Consider the following 23,417-nt stretch of genomic DNA (forward strand, 5'->3'; position numbering starts at 1 on the left):
TACCTATGCTTTTTACTGCTTGTGTGAAGTTTCTGAGCATGTTCTTCCAATGTCCATGTGGCTTCCCTCTGGTGTCCCAGTTCCCAAAAAAACATCCCAACTGGTGGTCCAGCTTTGCTAAATTCCTCCTATGTTTGAATGAGTGCTTGAATTGTGCTCTATCAACTCGTGACCTTTTCAGGGTGTATTAATATGTCATGCCCAGTGATCAGATCTACCATGACCTTGACCAATATAAAGTATGTACTGGATACATATAAAAGTATGAGAAGTGATGAATTTGTAGTAAATGTTTTGTGTGAAAGATCAGATCATCATTTTCTATTATAGTCAAACCAGTCCATATGGCAACACCAACAACGCTATGGTCAAAGTTACAGAAATCACACTTTTTATTCATTCTCATCTTTGATGTGAAACTCTTGATCTGTATCTGCATTTTCTGCAATGTGCTTTTTGCCACATGATTGGTTGATTGGATAAATTAGCGGACATACTAGTATTCCTATTAAAGTGGACGGTAAGTGTATAATATTTGTGTGAGACACATGTCTGAATCCGTGACAAATCTTGCTTATTCTGACAAACTATTACTGACAGTATTATGTCTGTGTGTAGAACCGCACAAATGCACTTCAGTGCATGTGAGAGTCCTGTGACCAGGGTGTGAGGAGCAGAACAGAAGAGGGAAAAGAAAGATTTTAACAGTTCTTCTTTCTCACAGATCTTGCATCTGTGCACTAAAAGTCTCAAACATTCGGTTAGTGTTGTTACTGTAATAAATCTGCAAAAACCACTTCCTATTCAAATGAACTGAACAAGGAAATTACACAAAACAGTTTTGCAGTTTAGAACTTTACATCTATTATAGAACAATGGAAAAGTGCAAGTGAAATGATAATATATGATGATAATAATAATAATAATAATAATAATAATAATAATAATAATAATAATAATAATAATAATAATAATAATAATAGTGACAATATTTGAATAAATAAAACGAACGCATTTTAATTTCTTTCTGTAAATACTGTATTTAGAGCATGACAAGTGTGGAAGTGTAGAATCACAGATTCCTAACTCTGGTTTACTTTATTTTTAAATGTATTTATTTATTTTAAAACCTACATTGTCATTAGTCATTGTCATTTGAGAGTAAGTAACAGATCAAGGCTTTGTTACATGTAAACACTTGCAAGGCCACAAATAAGTGATGTACTAGTAGTTTGTGGTTATTCTCAGGTGTCCTTATTTAAGTGGGCTTCTTAGTAAATAATTAAGATTAGATATATAAATATTATTGTCTTGAATATAGTTCTTAAATCATGTCAAAATTTGTGTTAAAAATATATATAATATAAAAAATATATAATATTAATAACAAGCAAAAAAAAGGGTGCATTAAACTCCTCACACTTGTATCCTGGGATGATCTGGGCACAGAGTTATCCTGGTCAGTGCAATGATGGTTCATACTAGGTATGAGGTTACACCCTGATGGGTTGCCAGTTCTTGGGGAAGGGTGAAATACTAAGCAGCACACAATGCAGTCAGTGTGTATTTTAAATCCATTTTAAAACCGCAGGATTTGTGTTTCTCTACCAACATGCTGCAAAATTCTTTAAAAATTTCTTGGCTTGGGGGCACGGTGGCTTAGTAGTTTGCACATTTTGCCTCACACCTCCAGGGTTGGGGGTTCGATTCCTCGATATGCCTTGTGTGTGTGGAGTTTTCATGTTCTCCCCGTGCCTCGGGGGTTTCCTCCGGGTACTCCGGTGACATGCAAAGACATGCATTGTAGGTTGATTGGCATCTCTGGAAAATTGTCCGTAGTGTGTGTGTGTGTGTGTGTGTGTGTGTGTGTGTGTGTGTGTGTGTGTGTGTGTGTGTGTGTGTGTGTGTGTGAGAGAGAGTGAATGAGACTGTGTGTGTGTCCTGCGATGGGTTGGCACTCCGTCCAGGGTGTATCCTGCCTTGATGCCCGATGACGCCTGAGATCAGCACAGGCTCCCCGTGACCCGAGAAGTTCGGATAAAGCGGTAGAAAATGAATGAATGAATGAATGAATGAATTTCTTGGCTTCTGTCCCACTTCGTGTCCCTCACGTGTCTCAGCACTACTGCGAAGTGCGCACTTCACCATAGCAACGGCACGCGCTGATTCGGCTAGGACGATTAGTGTAGCGTTGTAAGTGTAAACAAAACTCTGGCACCGTTTTGAAGCGTTTTTTTCTTCTCGCTTTAAAAAGAATATGTTCTATTCGAAACAAAGATAACACTAATAGAGAACTGAAAAGAAAATACACAAGATGACCAACAGAAAATGTCAATTTGGACCCGGAGACAGCACTCCTGTTCATCCTTGGTATTGTACTGTTTGTATCTCATAGCAAATTCATTTTTAAAATTTCTACACATGGTAAACACTTCTTTCTCCCTCAGATGACCAATAATTGAATTATAACTTAATCGTTTTTTTTTAATTTAGATAATTTTTTTATTGTCTTTGTTTTAACCTGCTAATTGAAATATTGAGTCATGATACCCACTCACTGTATATTCAAGGTAGACAATCTGCTTTACTTAATTTGTTAATTATGTATTGACACTATATGATGAAACTTTATAGATCACCCTGAGCTCAGTAAATTTAGTATCTATGGCGTCAATGTACACTCCCATATGTTGGGAAGATTATGCATCAAGGATCTATGTATTAGTGCTGGTTTTATGTTCCGTTTGAGAAATGAAATGGTGGATATTAAAACACAAACTGGATAGTATGAAAGGGTGTACTGATGCACATAGTAGTCTGTATGTAGATTTATATTGTGATACACTACATAGCCAAATATTTAGGCACCTGACAATCACAACTAAAATGCGGTTCTTCCCCAAACTGTTGCAACAAATTTGGAAATGTAAAGGATGTCTTTTAGTATTACTCTTAGTCAGAGAGAAAGATCTCAGGAGTCCTGACCTCAACCACACTGAACAACTTTGGGATGAATTCCCCAGGCCTTCTCAGCTGACATCAATACCTAATGCCCCAAACACTTCCCTGGGGAATAATGGCTGTTAGAGCTGTAAAGAAGTGAACTCTATACTAATGCCCATTGTTTTTGAATAGGATGTGTAAAAAGAACATACAAGTTTGATGGTCACATGTTCACATGTTTTGTTTTGTTTGGCTGTATGCACGCTTTGATTTTATAATTTTACCCATAATTTCTCTTGGTGTAGGTATAAAGAAAGACTCCGCACTAAGTGTCTGAAGGACCCAGTTCAGAAGCTGCAGCTCTATAGGTCCCTGAATGGATGCAGATGGCGCTTTCTGACACCAGGACTTAATGATTTTAGAGATGGCTACCCTGTACCCCATGCAGGGACTTTTACACAGCCCCAGTATGGAACCGAAGCTGCCATTTTTGGCCTGACCCGTAAGCCAGAGAAAGAAAAATCACCAAAAAGACGCTTTACCAAAGAGCAGGCGTGCTTCTCCAAACAGAATTGCTTACGCCAGACTCGGCGCCGATATGTGGATGCAGTGGAGCAGAGCCTGAAAGCACACCCGCTCGCTCTCTATCCACACTTAGGAGGTGGTTTGCCACCTGAGGTAGATTACATGAAACCGATCAATATGCAGATAATGTAACACCATCACAATTACCTCAAACTCGACAAAACACAAGACACTCTTGTTCAGCAGTCACATGATCTTTAGAACAGAGCTGTTCAAAAAATTGTTTTTTACAATCTTTGGTGCAAGTTGTTAAAAGTCTCAGACATACCAAAGCATGGTTCTCATCCCTTTTATATATAGCTGTGACATCCCTAAAATTTCACAACTGAGCACATAACCCTTCCTCTGCTTATGACAACAATATGATAAATACTTACAGTGTAAGAGGTTTTTGTCATGTTATGAAAAAGTAATTCTTAGGAATATCTAAGTAAGAAGAACAAATAAGGCATTTGTTCTATGTATTTCCTTTTTTTCATATATACAAGGATAAGATTAAAAAAAAAAAAGAAATACTTCATATTTTCTCCATTGAATTTATCAAACCATGAAAAACACAAACAACACAATGGCCAAAGATTATTCATTTTCAATGAAAGTTGATGACTACCATTGTCATGAGCAACAGAACCTGTTGGTGACTAGATGTGGACATGTTCAGCAGTGTGACAAAGTTGAGAAATGGGCAAATATTAAACAAATTCACAATAGGAGTGATCAATAGGAGGGCAGGTGATCAGTGGCAATGGGCACACACTGCATCATCTTCATCTTATCTTTATCCACACACACACACACACACACACACACACACACACACACACACACACACACACACACACACACACACACACACACACACACACACACACACAGTGAATTCTTTATACAAATACCAAATCCCCCTCCAGAATTTCATTTTAGCAGCAAGGATATAATTTGGAATACTATTTACATTAGCCACTAATAAGCATTATTACTATGGCAACAAATAGTAGGAGTGCCTACTGATAGTTTAATACTACAGGGTCTGAAGACGTGCAACAGCAAAAAAAATCACTTTATTTATGAACATAGCTTTAGAGAGCACATGCCTTGTCAAATGGAAATTACTAACATCAAGTATTTTCCTCTCATTTGTTTAGCTGTTCCATGAAGTCTTGCTCGTTCTGGACCCAGCCCTGCACATCAGGAATGAGACTCCTCTGGCCAAGCCAGAGGAGCATAGCAAAGAATATGTGGTGCCATGTGAAGGCATTATTCAAGAAACTTTTTCAGAGCCAACAACAGAATCACCTAATAGTTCAAGGTAAGGGAATGTTAGTTTCATAAGTTTGGGCATCCATCAAAGAACTCGACAGCACTGCGCATGCACCTGCTTTGTATCATACATCAGGCTTTCTCCTTGTTGTTGTTCCACAGGTAGTAAAATGTCTTATAGAACCCAAATCTCCTAACACATTTACTCCAACTCTCATGGTTAAAGTCTGTGTTTTCTCTTTGGGTTTTTTTTTGTGTGCCTTTGTGTGCACTAGAACTTTTTGTTTTGACTGTCTGCTTTTGCAGCTGTTTTTACTCTGCTATATTTCTGCCTGACTTGTAAATCACTTTGATAAAAACTGGCAAATGAAAAGAAAAATCTGATCTTACCACATATCATCTCTATAGTTTCAGTCAGGATGAAGTAAAATCAACTTCTCGGAATCCTTATATACTGAAAGAAGCTAAGGAGAAGTTTGCCAAAGAAGGACCAATGATTAGCAACAAAAGCTTGCACGCCACACTTCTGGATGAAGAAATCAAGAGCGTCACAAAGCACTTCTGTGACTGGATTACCTCACTGGTCAGTCCGAATTACAACAAGCACATATGCATTAATGACAGAATGAGCCCACATTGACATTATGATTGACATCCTACACTGACATCACTTTTGCTATTTTACCCCATGCATTCTCCTTGTGTAACCGTTCCTCATTGACTATAAGGTTCATTCATTTAGGGTGAGGACACCAATGACTTCACAGAGTCCACTATCCTGAACCTGTTTGCCAGTGGCGGTGAAAAGGAGCCTATGGTAACATTCCAAGATGTTGGAATTAACGAAAAACCAGAGATGATGTGTAAAGACTATTCACACAACCTGCAACTGAAAGATTCAGAGCTGAACAAGGTAACCACTGAGCTTACAGCAATATAGAAGACACTGTATTAGAGCTACTTTTAATTGCACTCAATTTTGTGCCAATTAATAATTTGCCAGTCTCAATCTGCTAGATAGGTCATGACAGCTACTAATCTGTGAAGATAGAACAAAGCCTGCCACTGCATATTTTTAAACCTAGTGTTGAGCCACGAATATAGGATGAATGCTTGTGCCAAGTTTGGGGCCCCAGTTATTAGGATGCTTGAGATCAATGACTGGAAGTATCTTAGCAGAATCTTCCATTCTTGCTCTTGAACCTGTACATGTGCTTATTCAGCCGGAAATATTATATGATATAGTTGAATTAAAGAGGCTGTTAGTGGCTAATGTACAGTATTACAAATATGGATCAGTGTCCTCTTCCAAAATAGCAAGAGGGTGACAGCTTGTAGCTCCAGGTCAAGCCTACACACGAAAAAATGTATTATATGTTGGGTATTTTTCATATTTGGTTTCATAATTATATTTGATTTATACACTTGCGGTGAAAGAAGTGAAATTGCCAATATTTACATTTAATTCTTTAGTAAAAAAAAAAAAGTTTTGTTTCATTGTTTCTATTTTCATTCTAAAATGAAAAATGAATGAATATACACAAACCTTATTCTTCCAACTGGTCTGGTTATTCTCTCAACACCAGGTGTATACTCCTAGTATAAAAACCAAATATGGTGCATGGTATTTGAGTCCTAAAACATGGAAGAAGCGGCCTGCGAATGAGCCTCTGAGAGAACCTTCAGTGACTGAAGATTGTGAGTTTGAGCAAAAACTCACTGAGAAGGTGAGCGTAATCAGCTGGTGCCAATGAAACCAATCAGGTAGCCCAATCAATCCTCCAGTCACATGTGGTCTGTTCATTTTTCTCTGCTGAACAGGATGCAGAACTGAAGCAGATTCATGGAGCTCAGGCCTTCAAGCAGTTCATCATCAATAAAGGATTGAGAGCTCCCGGGGTAGAGATAAAGAATCCTATACTGTACTGACCCCTGAAACCTGAAATCTAGACTGATATACATGTCATAGTTGAACACCTCTGATATTTATTTGTATTACTTTGCAGTTTCTTAGTTCTCTTTTTTCGGAGGAGGAGCAGGAGAACAGGATCAGAGTGACAGATACCACAGCTTCATCATCGACACACCCTGAATCTGCCATGCTTTAAATACACCTCAACTATCAAAAAATATGGTGCAGCTGAGCAGAACTCTAACCTGAAATTTTAATAAAGAATAATGACAGGAAATTTTGCATAGCACTCATTACTATTATTAACTGTAAAAATTTTGGAAATGTCCTTTATTTAAATTATGAGTTTAAATAACTTTTTGCCAGATCATAGTCATTTATCAAGTTTATATTCCATTTTTATATTAAAAAAAAAAACATTTATTTGCTTTGTAAGTTAATTCTTCTGTCCTCTGTATGGTCTAGACGCTTATCTTTTTTGAGTGTTTTTCTCTCTTTGATCCTCCTCATCTTTTCCTGGCTTTTAATCACAGAGGTCATTTCTGCAAAAGTGTCAGACAAACAGTAATATAAGATTTCACACTATTAAAAAAAAACAAAATCTTTAAAAACTGTTTGTACTCTCAGCAATTCTCTTACCTTGAGTCTTTATTTGATGATCTTCTGCTTTGTTCTGAAGTCTAGTCAGCTTGCTCTGCTGTTTCTTGCATGTCTGCCTTGTTATTTCAGCTTGCTTAATGATAGCTGTTTCAATAAATATATAAGCATATTTACTGTATATCGACATACAATCAAGCTGCCAAATGAACATTATTTGGAAATAATTACTAAATTATTTTAGTATTTAAATATATTCTCGCATTATAAACATGAAGAAGGAGACATTTAAGCTTCAAACAAGAAAGCTGTGACTTCAATAAGTGCCTGGTTGAGAAGAACTCATTTAATATTAGTTTTAAAAGACATTGTTTTTAAATTTTATGTAAATGACAGATGCATAATTACAAAAATTATAGATGTAAATTATTAATTACATTTATTCAGATTCCATTTCTGGCATCAGGTTATTACAGTGGTATAGATTACAAAAGAGCTTTTAACCAGCTTCACATATGGCATATGCCAGGATATATTTAGGTTCCCTTTTATGTTACAATAACCTTCACGCTTCTGAAAAGTCCTTTCCACTGCATTTTGGAGTGTAGTTGTAGGGAATTATCAATCCAGCCACAAGAGCATTAGTGAGCTCACAGCTCAGGCCCTGATCTTGGGAGTGGAGGTCTGGGGTGGAGTCAGTATTCCTGTTCATGTTCAGTGGGGTTGAGGTCAGGTCTCTGTGCATGACACTCCAGTACTTCTACATTAACCATGGCAGGTTTTTGTGCACAGGGACATTAAAGGGAAATTGCAAAGCTACAGTTAACATCCTATGCAATTGTGTGCTTCCAACTTTGTGGCCAGTTTGGGAAAGGCTCGCTTGTGTGTGATGCCTGGTGTCCATAAAGTTTTGGCTATATAGTATATTGCAAGTAGAACAATAGATCTAAAGTATTCAATAGCATTTTTTAATACTAATATATAACTAAACCTTTAGTCATACAAAATGTTGCAAACCAGTTACATCTAGGCCTGTGTTCGACAATTATGTTGCTAAAACGGTATAAACTTGGTTTGATACAAAATAAAGGCTTACATATTTGCACAGAACATGCAGGGCTTTGTGTCCTGTGGCTATAATGGGTATTGCTCGGAAGGACAGAGGTCAGGAGGGAGTGTACTGGAGACCGCCGTCCCAATGCTGCTACACAAAATGAACTGTCCTGAGGATGGCAAACTTTCAGTCCAGGTTCCTCTATGAAAAAAGAAATAATCACCAACAAATACACATTAAATTATAGGGAACATGGCATTTTATACATAAAATTCAATTCAAAAATAATGTTCACTATATATTCTCTTGCACAGATTTCAAGAGGTTAAAGAGGTAGGGTTTTGCTACTGTAAACAGAAGTGTCCATTTATTAATTACATTAGTCATTACAGCAGTACACTCACTGTTAGCTGTGTTCACGTCCTGTTTGAAGTTAGGGACTTGAACTGGATCTTGCTCACTGCATTATGGCAACACATGCGGGGAAGGCCAAGTGTGCATTAAAGGAAGTGTGCATTAATAGGCAACACAGAATGAAGAAAGAATGGAGTTTAAACAATAGGAAGTTTTGTCATATAAACACGAGTTACAGAGGAGAGACTGACATTGAATTGAATCTCACAAAAGCAAGCTTCAAGCAATGACAGCAGCAACACACACTCATGCATAAGGAAAAAAGCAATGACGGCAAATTTACGCAATCTTAGGTTAAAGATCTTCTCACTTGTAACTGATACTTGTCCTCGTCATCCCACTTTCACCTTCAGTGTTCCAGGTCACTTCATCTCTGCATAAATACTGCATTTCAGTCACAAATGATCAAGCTATTACAATAACATACTTTTAAATCAATTACAATATAAACTACATGCATCAATGTAAACTACAGGTATTATAGAAATGATCTAATATTTAATTACACCAAATAAAGTTTTGCTTGTTTGAAAACTACCTGGAAAATTCCATTAATCACATTACTATAACGATGAATCGACTCATTTCCATTTAATGGCAAAACAAAACCCAAGGGCAGTTGTTAAGGAAGTCATATTAGATTAGATCTCCAACACACAAATATATGTCTGTATTTCTAATATATAAAGTTGGGACCATAATATAGCTTGCAGCATATAATATGAACCAGTTCAAATGTTGATGTTAGGTCCGGCACATTCTTTGCTTTTTCAGCATCTTTCACATATTTTCCCCCTATTCAACAGAGGCAAGTGAAAATCCCATACACGAATATTAGAAAAGGAGCAACTGAGCAACCTATTGCAAATTTATTATGTCTTTTGCATAAGGCAAAATAACATATGACCGTAACTCTATGGAAATGCAGCCTGTTTTATTTGAACACAATATTTTTCAGACTTTTAAGTAGTGCATTTTCTTCTAGCACATTGCATATTTTTTGTCTCAATGTCAAATATCTATTGTTGTGTTGTATATTATTGTGAGCAACATTACAAAAACACAGGCATGTTTTTTTGGCTACTTATTAGTTTGTGGACATCAACAGCAGCATTTGAGTTTTTAACAGGTCTTCCATGATTTTCTTAGCCATGATTTTTTTTAGTAAATGGGGTTATATCCACACTATATGTCATGTCTTCAGAGAGAGTTGAAAATAAAAATTCTTACTAACACCCCTTTTCTGATAAAAGATTTCACTCCCATGGCTTCTCTTATTATGGATGCTTTAGAAGAGATCCACAATGACTGATCTGAGACAAGACTCTTACTTTCTACTCCTCCTTGTGCTGGTGTAGCTTGTATCAGGGCTCTGCTCCATATCGATCACACTGCGCAGCTCTTTAACCAGGCTCTGCAGCTCCACAACTGGGCTACACTTCTGGCTACTAATATTTATGCTGGGAGACTGAGCTTGAAAGGGTATTTGTGCTGGAATTGATGGGCTGGTGACGGGTGATGTGTAGATGTTGTTTGTAGCTTGTAAGTCTTGTTCCTGCTCAGTTATGGCACTTGTGGATCGTAAGTTCTGGCCCTCCTAGACAAAATATACAAAGCAGTATTATACTGTTGAACACTCTCACGATGTGAATGATAGCAATCACTGTTAGCACAGCTGACTGGAAATCTCAGTACAAAGCATACCTTCAGCTCTAGTGTGTGCTGGAGTTTCAGCCTCATGATCTCTTGCTGCTGTTTCTGAATGTACTCTTGGCACTCTACAAAACTGTCAGACATCTGGAACAGATAAAGCATAAAAGTCATGGGATATAAACAATACAGTATATTGTGGCTTTCAGTAGAGCTATCAGAATTGATTTTCATATTAGATGTTTAAAGGCATAATTTTGTCAAAGTGTGTCAAAGAGATGAGTCCTAACTTTTTTTTTTATCGAAATCACCTTATAGAACCAGTCTGAATAAATACACCATGTGAATAAATACATCATATTCATTATGTATCAATCTTCTAAGTAACTTATTAATTCAGAATATCCAAAAGGCAATCTCTCTCTCTCTCTCTCTCTCTCTCTCTCTCTCTCTCTCTCTCTCTCTCTCTCTCTCTCTCTCTCACACACACACACACACACTATACATAGGCTATATACGTTTAGGGGTGTGTGTGTCTTTTAAAAACAGACCATGAGATTTAAGAGAACCTTGTTCAGAGCTGTGGCAAGCCTCTCAATTTCGCTCTTCAGCAGGTTCTCCTTTGTACGGTAAGCCTCCAACTCAGTTCCAAGCCTTTTTCTTCTCTCCCTCTCAAAAAGTAGCATTTGTGCTTGACGTTTGCTCTTCATCACCTGCTCATTCTTCTCCTGAGAGTCCAACAAGCAAAACACCAGAACTGGATTAATCTTACTTATTAACAGCATCATCTTCAAGCATGATAGTGATTAATTCAAACTTGGGAGGCCTGCTGCAAAGAGAGCAATAAATATTTAAGAAACTAAATGTATTTTTTTACACTGCAGCCCATTTGTTAGGGACAATGTTGATGCCATTAAAAGCAACATTGCCCTATTTAACCCTTCACTGATCAATCATCTTGCCAGTAATTTAATTGCAGTTTATTTTATTGCTGCTTAAACAAAAGACTGAGTAGGAATAAAATTGGGATAAAATATATCCAAACATGACCTTCATGTTGCACAACTTAAATGCATTATTGTGTGTTGTAATGATAATGCAGACGCTTCTGTCATCACTGTGAATATTACAGGCATCTTTTAGGTTGGTGAAAAGTGACCTAGTAGAACCTAGTTGACCTAATAGAACAATGTTATTCTAGCTTCTGCTTTGGGTCGGTTCTTAGTGCCACAGGTGACAGCGTTTGTCATTGGAGTTGCTGTTAAAGTGCTGTACCTGAGTAAGATTTTCTGTGCTCTCCTCCAGCATCTGTACACGGCTCTGAAGTAAGTCAACCTGTTTTCGCTTGGCAGTGATCTGCTTCTGGATGCCCAAGGCAACCTTTAGTCCTGAAAGACCACATATAGCACCAAACACTTATAATATATATATATATAAGTTTTGAGGCTTTATCAAGGAGTTACTAATAGCATTATACTAGTCATTGTGATATGACACTGTTATGTATTATTTTGTTGATGCACAAATCATGTAAATCTGCGACCAAAATTAAAACTGGAATCAAAATTCAGAATATCTTTTTCACATGACCTAAAGAAAGTGACATAGCAGCTTCACTGTTAAGTTTCAGACAGAGATTCAATGGATGCTTTGTTTAGCTTCTGTAAAGACTGAAGCTTGCGTCATATGGGACCACACTGTTCCTATTCTCTTCACAATCGCCTATGTACCATGCAATAACACAAAAGCAATATAACAAATAGTCTTATAGAAACTAGACTCCAGAGGTCAGAACCTAGCCAATATAAACACAATGCTTTCCAAAGTATTTAACACTAGACAGTTTCTTGCTCTAACGATCGTACCATGATGACGTAGAGCAAACGAACAAATGGCTGAGCAGCAGAGTCGGATTACACCGTCACATGATGGAAAAACACATCGAATATGAGGAGGAAGAATAATAGGAGGAAACTAATGAACCAAGATGCTCCAAAACTAGGAACCCAGTATGTAGCCTTCCTGCCATTCTGAAGGAAAATGAAGGGAAGGCTACACACAATCCTTAACAAAAAGCCCAAATGCTACCACAGGGTCAGAGTCTTCCACCTATTATTTTAACCTGGCCCGCATCTCACCTCCCTCAATGAATGCGAATTACCATCACACAAAATAGACGGCTGATTGTAAAAACATCCTCATCCTTCAAGCACGGCCTGTTTACTGGAGAGGTAGTTCTATATTTGTACTTATATACATTAACACTTCCTATACATTCTTTTCCCAGGGCTTTGATATTTTCACAAATAGTAAATGATCCTAGGGGGTCAGCGAGTGCCACACTGGCCCTTGTTTCCCCATTGTGTCTTTGTAAAAACAGACTAATTGAAAATGGCCTTTTTGTTTAATAAGTAAATGGGAATTTCAGAGAGGGACTTCACAAATGATTCCTGCTCTCCTTTCATATTGGGAGTGCATGCAATGGCTAAATTTAGTTCCATTTAGTTACAGCTAACTGACTTGAGTCTACAGAAGACACTGTGCTAGAACATGCTTTGTATCAGTTTTTAAGAATTAAGAGAGTACTTTAATAGAATAAAACTGAATTAAATGTACATGGCTTACTGCAATTAAATGGCAGGTATTTAAATACAGTAATATCTAAAAGAATGCAATTTAAACCAGACAAAATTGAAAGATCTGTTAACTGCAATTTATGTGCATTCGAAGTACAGTATAAACCATGGTAACAGAAATGGCAGGAGACAGACATAAAGGCACACCCATAAGATTATATTAATGCACTCTACATTACTTAAGCTTAGGTAGTTTTCTCCAAAATGTTCGTTTAGCTATACACACAGACCCTGAGGATAATCTTATGCTGTATATTGTGCTGTATAGTGATGGAGAACCTCACTGTGCTATGGTTTGGTCAGTTAACGTGATGTGTTCAAAATGACCCAGTAATCCATTGCAGATTACAATGGATGTCAAAAAGTCAAAATAGTAATTACTAGAGCAATATTAGAGAAATACTTTGGCACTGTTCAATTTACAGTGTGGATAGGAAAAATATATATACTGCAGTTCTTTTTGCTTTACATTTTAACTTCTCTAAAGGTTGCCTTTAATATGGTGTACCCTATATACTGTATTTGGTGTATGTACCATGTTCATCAGCACCCTCCAGTGCTTTGAGGGTACTCTTGGCTTTCTCCAAGTCGTTTTGGATGGTATTACGCTGGGCTTTTAGCTTGCTGTTCTGCCATTGCAGCTCATCGGTTTTCCTTCTGTGTTCTTCTCTTAAAACCTCTTGCTCTTCTAATAGAGAGAACCAACACAATGCCAGTCATTACTATACAAACTGATACTAACATATGTATGTTTGGTAACTCCTTGTGGGTGTGTGCATGCATGTAGAGACCTTTCAAAAAATGTCATACAGTGAAATTATACAGTATTTGCAATAGATACCATTGAAATAAATACTAGTCATCACTAGTGGGATTCATTGTCATTTCGTGGGGGTCCACTAAATTCCAGTAGTCAATCTGTCCCTTGGTTTGACTATACTGTTGTACACATAATAAGCTTAATCATATTAAGTGAAACAGAATTAAGTTTCGATTTGAAGTTGTATATGAATAACAGGGCCTGCAGCATACAGAGGGCCCGGAACTACAGTAGCTATGGCCCTTCATACAGCCATCTTTTCCTTGAAGAGGCTTGCCAAGCTGGAGCTGGTTCCTTAAAGGCAGGGTCTCCGATTTTTGAGAAATTCGGGCCAAATAGTAAACAAAAATCAAAACAAGCGTGTAGGCAATGAGCAGAAAGGGGCGGGTCTTGTCAATATGCGGTGGAGAGAGTGTTCAGTGCGCATGTGTGACATTAGCAGAAAGCGGTTTTAACACTGACATGGCGGATAAAAACGAAAAAGTAAGAAAGTAAAGAAAGGCTTACAATAAGGCAAGAAGTAGGACCGTGTTAATATAGGATCAGCTTTCCAGCACTGGAGAGAACTGAAGGAGCGGGAAGATGGCCACATATTCACAGATTGGAGTTTCCCGAGTCAATAACTCCTGAGCTAAACGCTGTTACTACACAAATAACACCTCTTTTTCTATCGTAGTAATGTAGAGAGGCAGCTACAACTGTGTTTTGCTAGTAACAGCGTTTAGCTCAGGAGTTATTGACTAGGGAAACTCCAATCTGTGAATATGCGGCCAACTTTACTTAAGACACCGAGGCCGCTTTTTTCCTTCTCGATAGGTGAGTAACGTTGGTTTTGCTTTGTTTCACAGAAATAATATGTGCTGTCCTTTGCATGATTATGCTTTATGTGTCATTTTTGCTTGTTTGTTTATCTGCAATCATATTGTTCTTCCATTCAGCTATGATAAAGACACATTTCGTTCCATTAGTCGCCTGGGTTACATATGTATGTGTGGGAGAAGCTATCAATACAGGGGTGGGACCCATTTGGGTTAGGGGCATGTTTGTTTTGGTGATTTCAAATGTTAACATTCAAAAATCGGAAACACTGCCTTTAATGACAGGAAACTGTGGTTGTTATTCTGTGTTTGGAAAACCACAGTTAGTAGGAACCTGCATGTAGGAAGAGTTACCACAGGCAAGACTCTGTGGCTTAAATACTGAAATCTATACGCTGGGGCCAGTTTCGGGCTAGAGTATCAGGGCATCCAGGCTTAGAGGGCTGTCCAGGTCTGCTAGAGAGCACAAATGAGCTGATTTTGAGTTTTGAGCTGGCACTGGCAAAGAAGTGTGATTCTGTGACTTCTGGATCGGACACCACTCTTCTGTACATATGTATCTCAACAATGTGTCTGTAATACCACTGTAGAGGAGTTACTCTCACTGAGGCCGCCCGAGAACATCCTGTTTGAGAGGAGAAACCATTTCCTTTCTTCAGGACTCCTGTTGTTAAGAATGCCCTACATCTAAACCTGCTCCTTGTGGTCACCTGAGACAGGCTCCAGGTGACAAGGACAATCCAAAGGCAGAAAACACACTTGTGAAATGCTTACAGTCAACAAGCTTAGGGGAATCCTAGAATACTCCCAAGAAATGAATACCACACATAGTACTCACTGGTAACCTTCCTGTATCTGACTGGCAAGCACAGTTGAGCTGAGTAGCATTCTTTAATAATATAGCCTTATATTGATTAACCAGGTAAGCTGCTCTTCACAGTGTTATGGAGCAATTATTTTTTCCTTACTGTGAGCCAGGGCACTGTATCATGGCTGTTGGGCTGACGACAGAGACTATGTCATGCATGGCCTGATTCTTTGTAGTGGCTCATAGTAGCTGACACATTAAATAGGGGGTATTTTGTGAGTCAGGAAGACTATAGAGACTATAGAGACTATAACCCATGTGGATTAGCAGAAATCCAGCTTAACATTATACAGTGCATGGTATGTTAAGCGAAAATACCACTCGGAAACACTAGCCAAAAATCCCGCTAGTTGCTAGATGGCAGAGGATTTTGAATATTCAGAGGAGAAGCAACCCAGTAGGGAAGAGCTGCAAGAAGGCTATGGAGGAAAGGTCAGCTGTAGCTCATACATTCTCAAAAACTTGATTTTCGAATAGGTCCATAAAGTTTACCTGTAATTATCTATGTACACATGCACAACGTAGAAAAAAAAGATGGCTGTGTGACAACAGTATCTACTGAAAATACTGTGTCATATGCCACTGTGTGGCTGTGTTGCAACATCTCAGTATGCATTCACATGTGCACAGGGAGTATCCAGATGTTTCACACTGCCTATTACGATGTAGAAATGAAACAAAAAGAGCATTTGAAATGTTTAGGGTCTGTGAAACTCACCACATTATCGGTTTGAAAGGAAATGTCAGTTTAAATATGCAAATGTATTTTTCAAACTACTACATCTGGAACAGTCAGACTAGTAGTTTTCTTTACCTTTTAACTGGTCTAACTCCTTGCGCTGGAGAGCCAGCTCAGCAGTCATGTGCTGTTTCTCCAGAGTTAGCTGGTGGATGCTGCTGTCTCTCTCTGACAGAGCTGCGCACCGTTGGGACTTCTCCTGCTCCACAGCACTCAGCCTCAGTTCTGCCTCCAGAAGGGCAGCCTGTTCACACAGACAAGTACACATTATAACATATGCATAGACCATAGAGTTTTGAATGCTACCTCTTAGCAGTTGCAACTCTAGGTTAGAACCCTGCCCAGTTCCCTTTCATAACACCTCCAAGGGCAAAGAAGGTTGAACATCAAACAATATTTAGTATTGAAACTAATTTCATTCGTAAAGTTAATTGACAAATTTAATTAGATATGGATAATATGATAATAATATGAATTTCATGTATTATGTAACATTATGAATATTGTGGTTCATTACTTTACAATACACTGACCATCTTGCAAAAAGAAGCAGCAGATTCATGCAATTCTTGTACAAAATGTACATAAGTGATTAATTCAGACTACATATTCATAACCCAACTCTAAATACTGCAAACCAGTGAGATGGTGATTAATAAAGACAAGAATGCAGTTTCTATTGGCAGAGAACATCCTTGGTCTTGGTCTGATCCTTGGCCTACTGCCCCCTTGGCCTTCTCCCCATGTCCGCAATGGTCTCCTCCATGTTCCTTGTTTTTTTCTGCCCAATACAAACACACACACAAAAAAGAAGAAAAAAGAAAAAAAAACAAAAAAACGCCCCAACCACCCCACCCCTACTCCTCCGAAAAAAGAAAAAAAAAACCTGCTGGTGGGCCTTCTCTAAATTGCCACTAGGTGTGAATGTTTGTGCACATGGTGAACAAATCTGTAGATCTTGAAAATGTAACTAAAGTTAAAAGAAACATTATTTCATTATTCCTTCGCAGATTTACCCTCAGCTGCTGGTTGTCCAGCCGGAGCGCTTCATGTTGCTTGGCCAAGCTCTTCCTCTCCTTCTGCAAGGCCACCAGAGGCCTCATAAGCAACTCACCACTTTTTTTTCCATCTTCCAGTCTGAGCTTCAACAGCTCCACCTCAGTTTTTAGTGCCTGCACCTGGGTGTGCGCCTCCACCAGCTGAGCCTGGCCCTGCTGAACTTCTGGCTGCTTCAGTGGCAGCTCTGCACCTTGTTCATCCGAAAGAGACAGAAGCCTCCTGGCCTCCCTGCTGCCCTGCCCCTGCATTACATACATCATTCCACATGGCATTTCATACAAATCATTCAACACTGTGTGTGAAAGAGCATGTTGTTTGGCCACAAGCCGCACTGCACTAGTGTGACTGCACTGTCTGTCTTAAGTGGTTCCAGGTGATAAGCTTTTAAAGCAATTATAATAATTTCTACTTTACAAGTTTTGTAATGCCAACGAAGAAAATGACAAAAACAATAACTAAGAATGAGATTTGGATCAAATTAATCAAATATAAGAAATACTAGCTGTGCCTTGTTTCTCATATGCAAACACTGGGTGTTTTTGTCAGCCTGCTTGAGCTGCTGTATCTCACCACGACATGACTCTAACTCTTCCTCTATTCCTTGCAACCCTGTACCTGATAACTTAAATATAAAAAAGGTACAGTCAAATGGTGTAAGTATATGGATTACACTAAATCAGGATACAAGTCTTCAGATGTTCAGACTAAGATAATGTAGTTACAGACTAAGGTCATTTACATTCACAGCATTTTTTTCTACAAACCTGAACATCCTCATGCCTCTGGCACTGATCTCTAGGAGATCGGACAAGATCTTCAATCTGCTGGACTCTAAGACTGCGCTGCTCCAGTTTTTGCCTCTGCTGCCGCTCTTGGCACAGCTCCTCTGCAGTCTGACGGAGCTCTGTCTGGGATGGAGTGGTACAGTTGTTGTCATAGAAACAATTGTACCACAAAATTCTGTAAATTGTGCTGTGATCAAACTCTCATCAACTCCTTTATTAGTTGTCACAGGCAACTAATATAAAAAGATTAGTGAGTCATCTAGTTGGGGGGGTGTCAGGTTGGGGTTAATATAAAAATTATCAAACTGATAAAGTGTGTTTCTGAGAAAGCTCAGATGCCCATGAAGCCCTCTCTAAAATGTATGTCTGAACTTATGAAGTGTAATGTGCATTAATGTTAACTGTGTATTACTGTAAGTCTGCACAGCTTGGTGTCCTGATCCTCAGCTTGCTGGAGTAAAAGGTCTCTCTCTCTTTGGACCTGCTCTGCCAGGGATTTTGCATGAGACAGCGCCTCCTCCAGAACACTGACCTATTTCAAGATCAACAGGTTTACTCCCTTTCCAAGAAATCAGAATAATTTGCAGCCTCCGCAAGCATGTTTTTTGAGTATACGGAAAATGCTGAGAAAAACAGCATGTGATTGTCATATTACTTGCTACAACAGAAAACACATTCATCTGAAATCTTGTGGATTTTTTGAGCTTGTTTTTGCCTTACTTCAGCCGTGTAGCTCTTCTGTTTCTCCAGCAGGTCTGAGCGCAGTAGAGAGAGAACAGACTCCATATTACTCATCTCTGATTGGTGCTGTTTGGTTTGGCCCTGGAGCTGTTGTCTTGCATGAACACAAAACAGAGATCAATTGAAACTATAAACTAGTTATTTATAGAAAGATTCTGGGTTAAAAGACTCTGGGTCTGCATCGTATTTAAAAGTGGTTCAAGATGTTTTGACCAGATTTCTTCTGGAATAAACCAAGAGCCATTCCTGCTTTTTAAGGTTAGCCGTTTCAGATTCTATTGATTGCACTGACACTTTAGACACAGCAAAATTCTTAAAGTATTAGGCCTATATTGTGATCACCACTCTTACTGTAATATATCCAAATGGTGTTGCAGGGCATCTGTGGTAGTCTGAGAGTTTTTCAATTTCTCTTTCAACATCGCCACCTTCTGCTCATGACTGGTAATGAGTTTCTCCATTCTTGCTCCAAAAACAATAACAAAGGTCAAGTGTAAATTTACAGCCAATCTTCCACAACAGTACAGGTAAAAAAAAATACATAATGTGTCACTGTATTAATGATCAGGTAATAAATTTGGTCTGTCTTATACTCTAGTTAAATGGAGGCATACCTTTCCTTATAATCCTGTAGAAGACACTCTTTTTTTTCTTGACCCTCTTCCTGCAGGTCTTTCAGTTGTCTCTGCACCTGTTGAAAACAAATATGAACAATTCCTAAGTGGTTCATCTCATTATGTTGGCACAATTTAAGTTAAACACTAATTAAAGGTGGCAAAGATTTTCTAGTTTGTCTCCTTACATTCCATCAGTTTTCAATAAAAATATATCTGCTGCTGCTCCTGTTCTTAGTTTTTGAATCAAAGCAATAAAGTGGACCAGGAACAATAAACTAATCAGGACAAGGAGTCATGTCTTCCTGTTTGTCAGAAGTCGTGTTTCAAAAGCTCCCTCTTTTGCCAAAGCATTCATGTATCCTAGCCAAAGCAACATAGTTTTAGTTGCCTGGATTCAGAGACAATACTGTGAAGAGAAGCCTCGCTTATATATTTAGATTCAGACCAGTTAGCTTCAGATGACTCAAAAACTGACTGACTAACATCACTGACTGTTCCTTCATCACTCATTTTCAGGAAGCATTTCACCATGGTTTAGTAAGTAAGTTTAGTAAATACAACTACAAAGAATGTTCCAGGTAGCACAAGGAAACCTGAGAACCCAGTGGAAATCCAAAAATAAATAAGATACTAAGTCACAAACCATTTGCAGTTTTTCCTGGAGGCCACGGTTGTCATTCTCCAGGTCTAGTAGTGCTTTCTCCACTGCAGGTCCCAGATGAAGCTGGCCAGGGTTAAATGTTCTGTCATAGCAAAAACAGCTACTTTTTCCACTTCGCTTCTCATAATCTGAAAGCCTAATAAAGATGTCCTGCAACATTTGTGTCATCATCTCTGATCTCCTGTTTAAGGTCTTCAATTTGTCATCAGCTTCCATCAGTTTGTGGCCTTCTGCCTGCTTTAGCAAGTGCAGCTCCAGCTGAGATGCCTGCAGCTGCTCCGATAGCTTTGCATTTTTCTCAGATTCTTTTAGTCTGTGAAAAAATATTAATACAGTTTATACCAAGAATTACATTTTCTGACATTTTAAATGACAAATTTTAGTCTTCCGTATCTTACCTTAAGTTTTCCAAGAGATCTTTCTCACTTTGGCTTTCTTGCAGTTTGTTTTCTAATTTGATTACGGACTGATGAAAATTAAACTTCTGCAGTTCGTGTAGCTCATACGTCTGAAAGGCATCATCACTGGATTACATACACATCCATGTGTATGCATGAATAATATGAAGAGACCTATGGTCTACGTCCAACATTGTTTCACACTACTTTAACACCTATTTACCATAAAATGTTCATGCTGTGATTTACAAAAATAATAATAAAAGAATTCTGCACGGCTAATCGTTCTGAATTCTAACCTCTCTTATCTGCTTTTGGAGGTCTGAGACTTGCTGTGAATAATCCTCTAGTGCAAGTTCAAGAACATCTCTGCCTTGGATATTTAGACAACCTGCACCATTCACATCCACATCAGAGTTTATTAGAGAGATGTAAGAATCTGGGCTGTTAACTCCAAAATCTTGACATCCCTCAGCTTCATGACCTACAGAGTTCACATGCATTACTGCAAACGTATATCTAAGTAACACAAAATGAAAGACTGACATAATACTTATTCTCAGTATTCTGAGAAATATCCTCACGTGTAGAAATACGATTTCCTGATATGTCTGTGCTGCTGAATGCACGACCCATGTTTTCCAAAGTGAGTTTGGTGGCTTGTTCAACTTCTTCCTGAAGCTTCAGAGTCTCTTTGGTTCTTCTCTCCAGCTCCTCACTATAATGTTCAGGATGTTAATTGTTATATGTTGTGTTATAACTAATAATGACCAGTAGAGGTCTCTGTTCTTGTATACAAGATACAACATTAATCATGCTGTTGGTGACTTTGTTTAGGATGTTAAAACAACTCAAAGCACTGTTACATCAAATGTTATTATATTTACATGCAAGAAATGATTCTGCAAGCTTGAAATGGTTTACAAATAATAACCACTCAACCTTAATAATAGTATTTTATACCTTAGCATTGCCAGACTGATGCTGTGTTTCGCTTCCATTCTGTCTTCACAACAACCTACCAAGTTAACATTAATATTCAAATAGTATTAATGGTTTTATTGCAAGGATTTAAATACATAACTGAAGTAAATTAACTCCATTAGCAAAGCAGGTTTATGACGAAAGTGTGTAAACACATTCCTGTTTACTTCAAGGTGCAACAGCACGAGCGTTTTCTTTATTAGTTGAATGATATGTTGCACTTTATCCTTCACTTAATTTCGCTAAATGAAATATCTCATAATCTGAAAACGCTATTAAAATCATCTATGTCCTCAGTTTGTTTGGTGCTAGACAGGCTGTCTACCACGTACCTACCGTAGCTAACGTAGTTAGCTCACACTTTAGCAAAGGAAGCCGTTGCCATCACCAAGGCAACGAACGGCCAATATAATGCGCTTAAAAGTAGGCGGATCCTAAATGGCACACTAACAGCCAAGTAGTGCACTATATAGGGTGTAGAAGACATTATATTGTACCCTAATGAGTGCACGTATCTAGTCACTAGAGAGTCATTTAGAATCACACGCGAAAGTAACCGACAGATTCACATTCAAAATGTGACGTGACATACGGCTAAGTACGGTGACCCATACTCAGAATTCGTTCTCTGCATTTGACCCATCCAAAGTGCACACACACAGCAGTGTGTAGTTAGTACCTATATGCAAAATTCACAATCCAGCAGCTGCATAGATAGATAGATAATATAATAAATATATAATATATATACATAATAATATATTCTACTAATTATACATACTAGACTATACATACACACTGCATTTAATACAATAATCCATCTATTACCACTAGATACCATCCGATGCCCATCCATGACACTTCATGAAAAATGAATTTCACTCACCAAGGCACATGTGCTATGATGATGTGACAATAAAAGTGACTTGACTTGACTTAATTTAAATAAATATAAATTATAATAAAATTAAATAATACAATTTTAAAATAAATAAAATAAATAATTAAAATAAAATAATATGTTGGTTGGTTGTGATCTTTTATGCATACTTCTTAATACTGACTGTCCTTCCATAATTAATTAATTAATTAATTAATTAACAGATCGCTATATAAGAAACATGAGCACTGTATGAGAAATAAGACACCCACAGAAGAAGAAGAAGAAGAAGAAGAAGAAGAAGAAGAAGGAGGAGGAGGAGGAGGAGGAGGAGGAGGATCTGATTATAAGATCTGGCCTTTAACTGTTTTTTACTCTTCAGGGAGTCCTTGGAGAAATTACAGGTATGTTTTGGCTCAGTGTCATGTTGCATGGTCTAGTTTAATTTTTTGACCGATGGCTTCACGTGTTCCTCAAGCACCTTCTGATACAATGTAGAATTCATAGTATATTCATTGATGGTGAGCTGACCAGGTGTCCTGTTGCAGCAAAGCATCCCCAAACTATAACATTTGATGATATAACTATAACATTTGGTGATATTTGGTATGAGGTTCTTTTGCTGAAATGCTGAATTTGGTTTATACCAAACATGCCATCTGTTATGGTCTCCAAATAATTCAATTATAGACTCATCTGTCTAAAGTGCATTATTCCAGATGTTTTGGCCTTTGTCACTGTGTTCTTTGGCAAACTTCAGACTTACCCTCATGTTTTTCCTAGACAGCAAATGTTTACTCCTTGCTCATCTTCCATAATTAAAGTTGTGCACTCTTTTTCAGATTGTAGATTCATGCAGTTTGATGTCAAATGTATGATGATGATATTTTGGGGTTTTTAAAGACTTCTTTAAGCATCTTGTGGTCTGCTCTTGGGGTGAATTAGCTTGGACGGTCTGACCTGTCCATATTGGCAATTGTTTTAATTGTTCTCCAC

The 23,417-nt window shown here is 38.1% G+C and overlaps 2 protein-coding genes across 8 annotated transcripts; one reads left to right on the plus strand and one right to left on the minus strand.

Annotated features, from left to right (window-relative positions):
• The first annotated feature begins 1,981 nt into the window (after positions 1-1,981).
• Positions 1,982-6,977, plus strand: zgc:158260 (uncharacterized protein LOC571389 homolog). 2 transcript variants are annotated; one of them, XM_027138585.2, is made up of 8 exons: positions 1,982-2,370; positions 3,249-3,621; positions 4,674-4,837; positions 5,197-5,371; positions 5,531-5,701; positions 6,375-6,515; positions 6,610-6,710; positions 6,795-6,977. In XM_027138585.2, exons 1-8 carry the CDS (start codon positions 2,315-2,317, stop codon positions 6,844-6,846), a joined length of 1,233 nt encoding a protein of 410 aa, XP_026994386.2. In that variant the 5' UTR covers positions 1,982-2,314; the 3' UTR covers positions 6,847-6,977. The 2 variants fall into 2 exon arrangements, with proteins under 2 accessions (XP_026994386.2, XP_026994385.2); XM_027138584.2 differs by having other exon boundaries at positions 6,610-6,687.
• A 25-nt stretch (positions 6,978-7,002) lies between these two features.
• Positions 7,003-21,965, minus strand: LOC113637736 (coiled-coil domain-containing protein 158). 6 transcript variants are annotated; one of them, XM_047819052.1, is made up of 23 exons: positions 21,878-21,964; positions 21,521-21,575; positions 21,142-21,275; positions 20,857-20,948; positions 20,558-20,667; positions 20,142-20,472; positions 19,496-19,572; positions 19,233-19,343; positions 18,861-18,975; positions 18,553-18,672; positions 18,120-18,263; positions 17,313-17,597; positions 16,372-16,540; positions 13,587-13,739; positions 11,691-11,803; positions 10,967-11,143; positions 10,470-10,562; positions 10,097-10,362; positions 9,076-9,138; positions 8,756-8,811; positions 8,394-8,552; positions 7,340-7,444; positions 7,003-7,242 (listed from the first exon to the last, which is right to left on the minus strand). In XM_047819052.1, exons 2-23 carry the CDS (start codon positions 21,556-21,558, stop codon positions 7,121-7,123), a joined length of 3,033 nt encoding a protein of 1,010 aa, XP_047675008.1. In that variant the 5' UTR covers positions 21,559-21,575; positions 21,878-21,964; the 3' UTR covers positions 7,003-7,120. The 6 variants fall into 6 exon arrangements, 5 of the variants coding, with proteins under 5 accessions (XP_047675008.1, XP_026994382.2, XP_026994380.2 ...); XM_027138581.2 differs by having other exon boundaries at positions 10,985-11,143; positions 20,857-21,041; XM_027138579.2 differs by having other exon boundaries at positions 20,857-21,041.
• Positions 21,966-23,417: the final 1,452 nt, after the last annotated feature.

This window comes from Tachysurus fulvidraco, chromosome 9 (assembly GCF_022655615.1).
Source record: "Tachysurus fulvidraco isolate hzauxx_2018 chromosome 9, HZAU_PFXX_2.0, whole genome shotgun sequence".
NCBI classification, from domain to species: Eukaryota; Metazoa; Chordata; class Actinopteri; order Siluriformes; family Bagridae; genus Tachysurus; species Tachysurus fulvidraco.

Coding starts and splice junctions, on each gene's coding strand:
- LOC113637736 (XM_027138579.2), bottom strand. CDS start 21,558: ATGGAAGCGAAACACAGCATCAGTCTGGCAATGCTAAG. Junction 20,668..20,856: donor TCCAAAAGCAGATAAGAGAG/GTTAGAATTCAG, acceptor GATGCCTTTCAG/ACGTATGAGCTACACGAACT. Junction 17,598..18,119: donor AGAGGCATGAGGATGTTCAG/GTTTGTAGAAAA, acceptor TATGTAATGCAG/GGGCAGGGCAGCAGGGAGGC.
- zgc:158260 (XM_027138584.2), top strand. CDS start 2,315: ATGACCAACAGAAAATGTCAATTTGGACCCGGAGACAGCACTCCTGTT. Junction 5,702..6,374: donor AAGATTCAGAGCTGAACAAG/GTAACCACTGAG, acceptor TCTCAACACCAG/GTGTATACTCCTAGTATAAA. Junction 6,688..6,794: donor AAGGATTGAGAGCTCCCGGG/GTAGAGATAAAG, acceptor ATTACTTTGCAG/TTTCTTAGTTCTCTTTTTTC.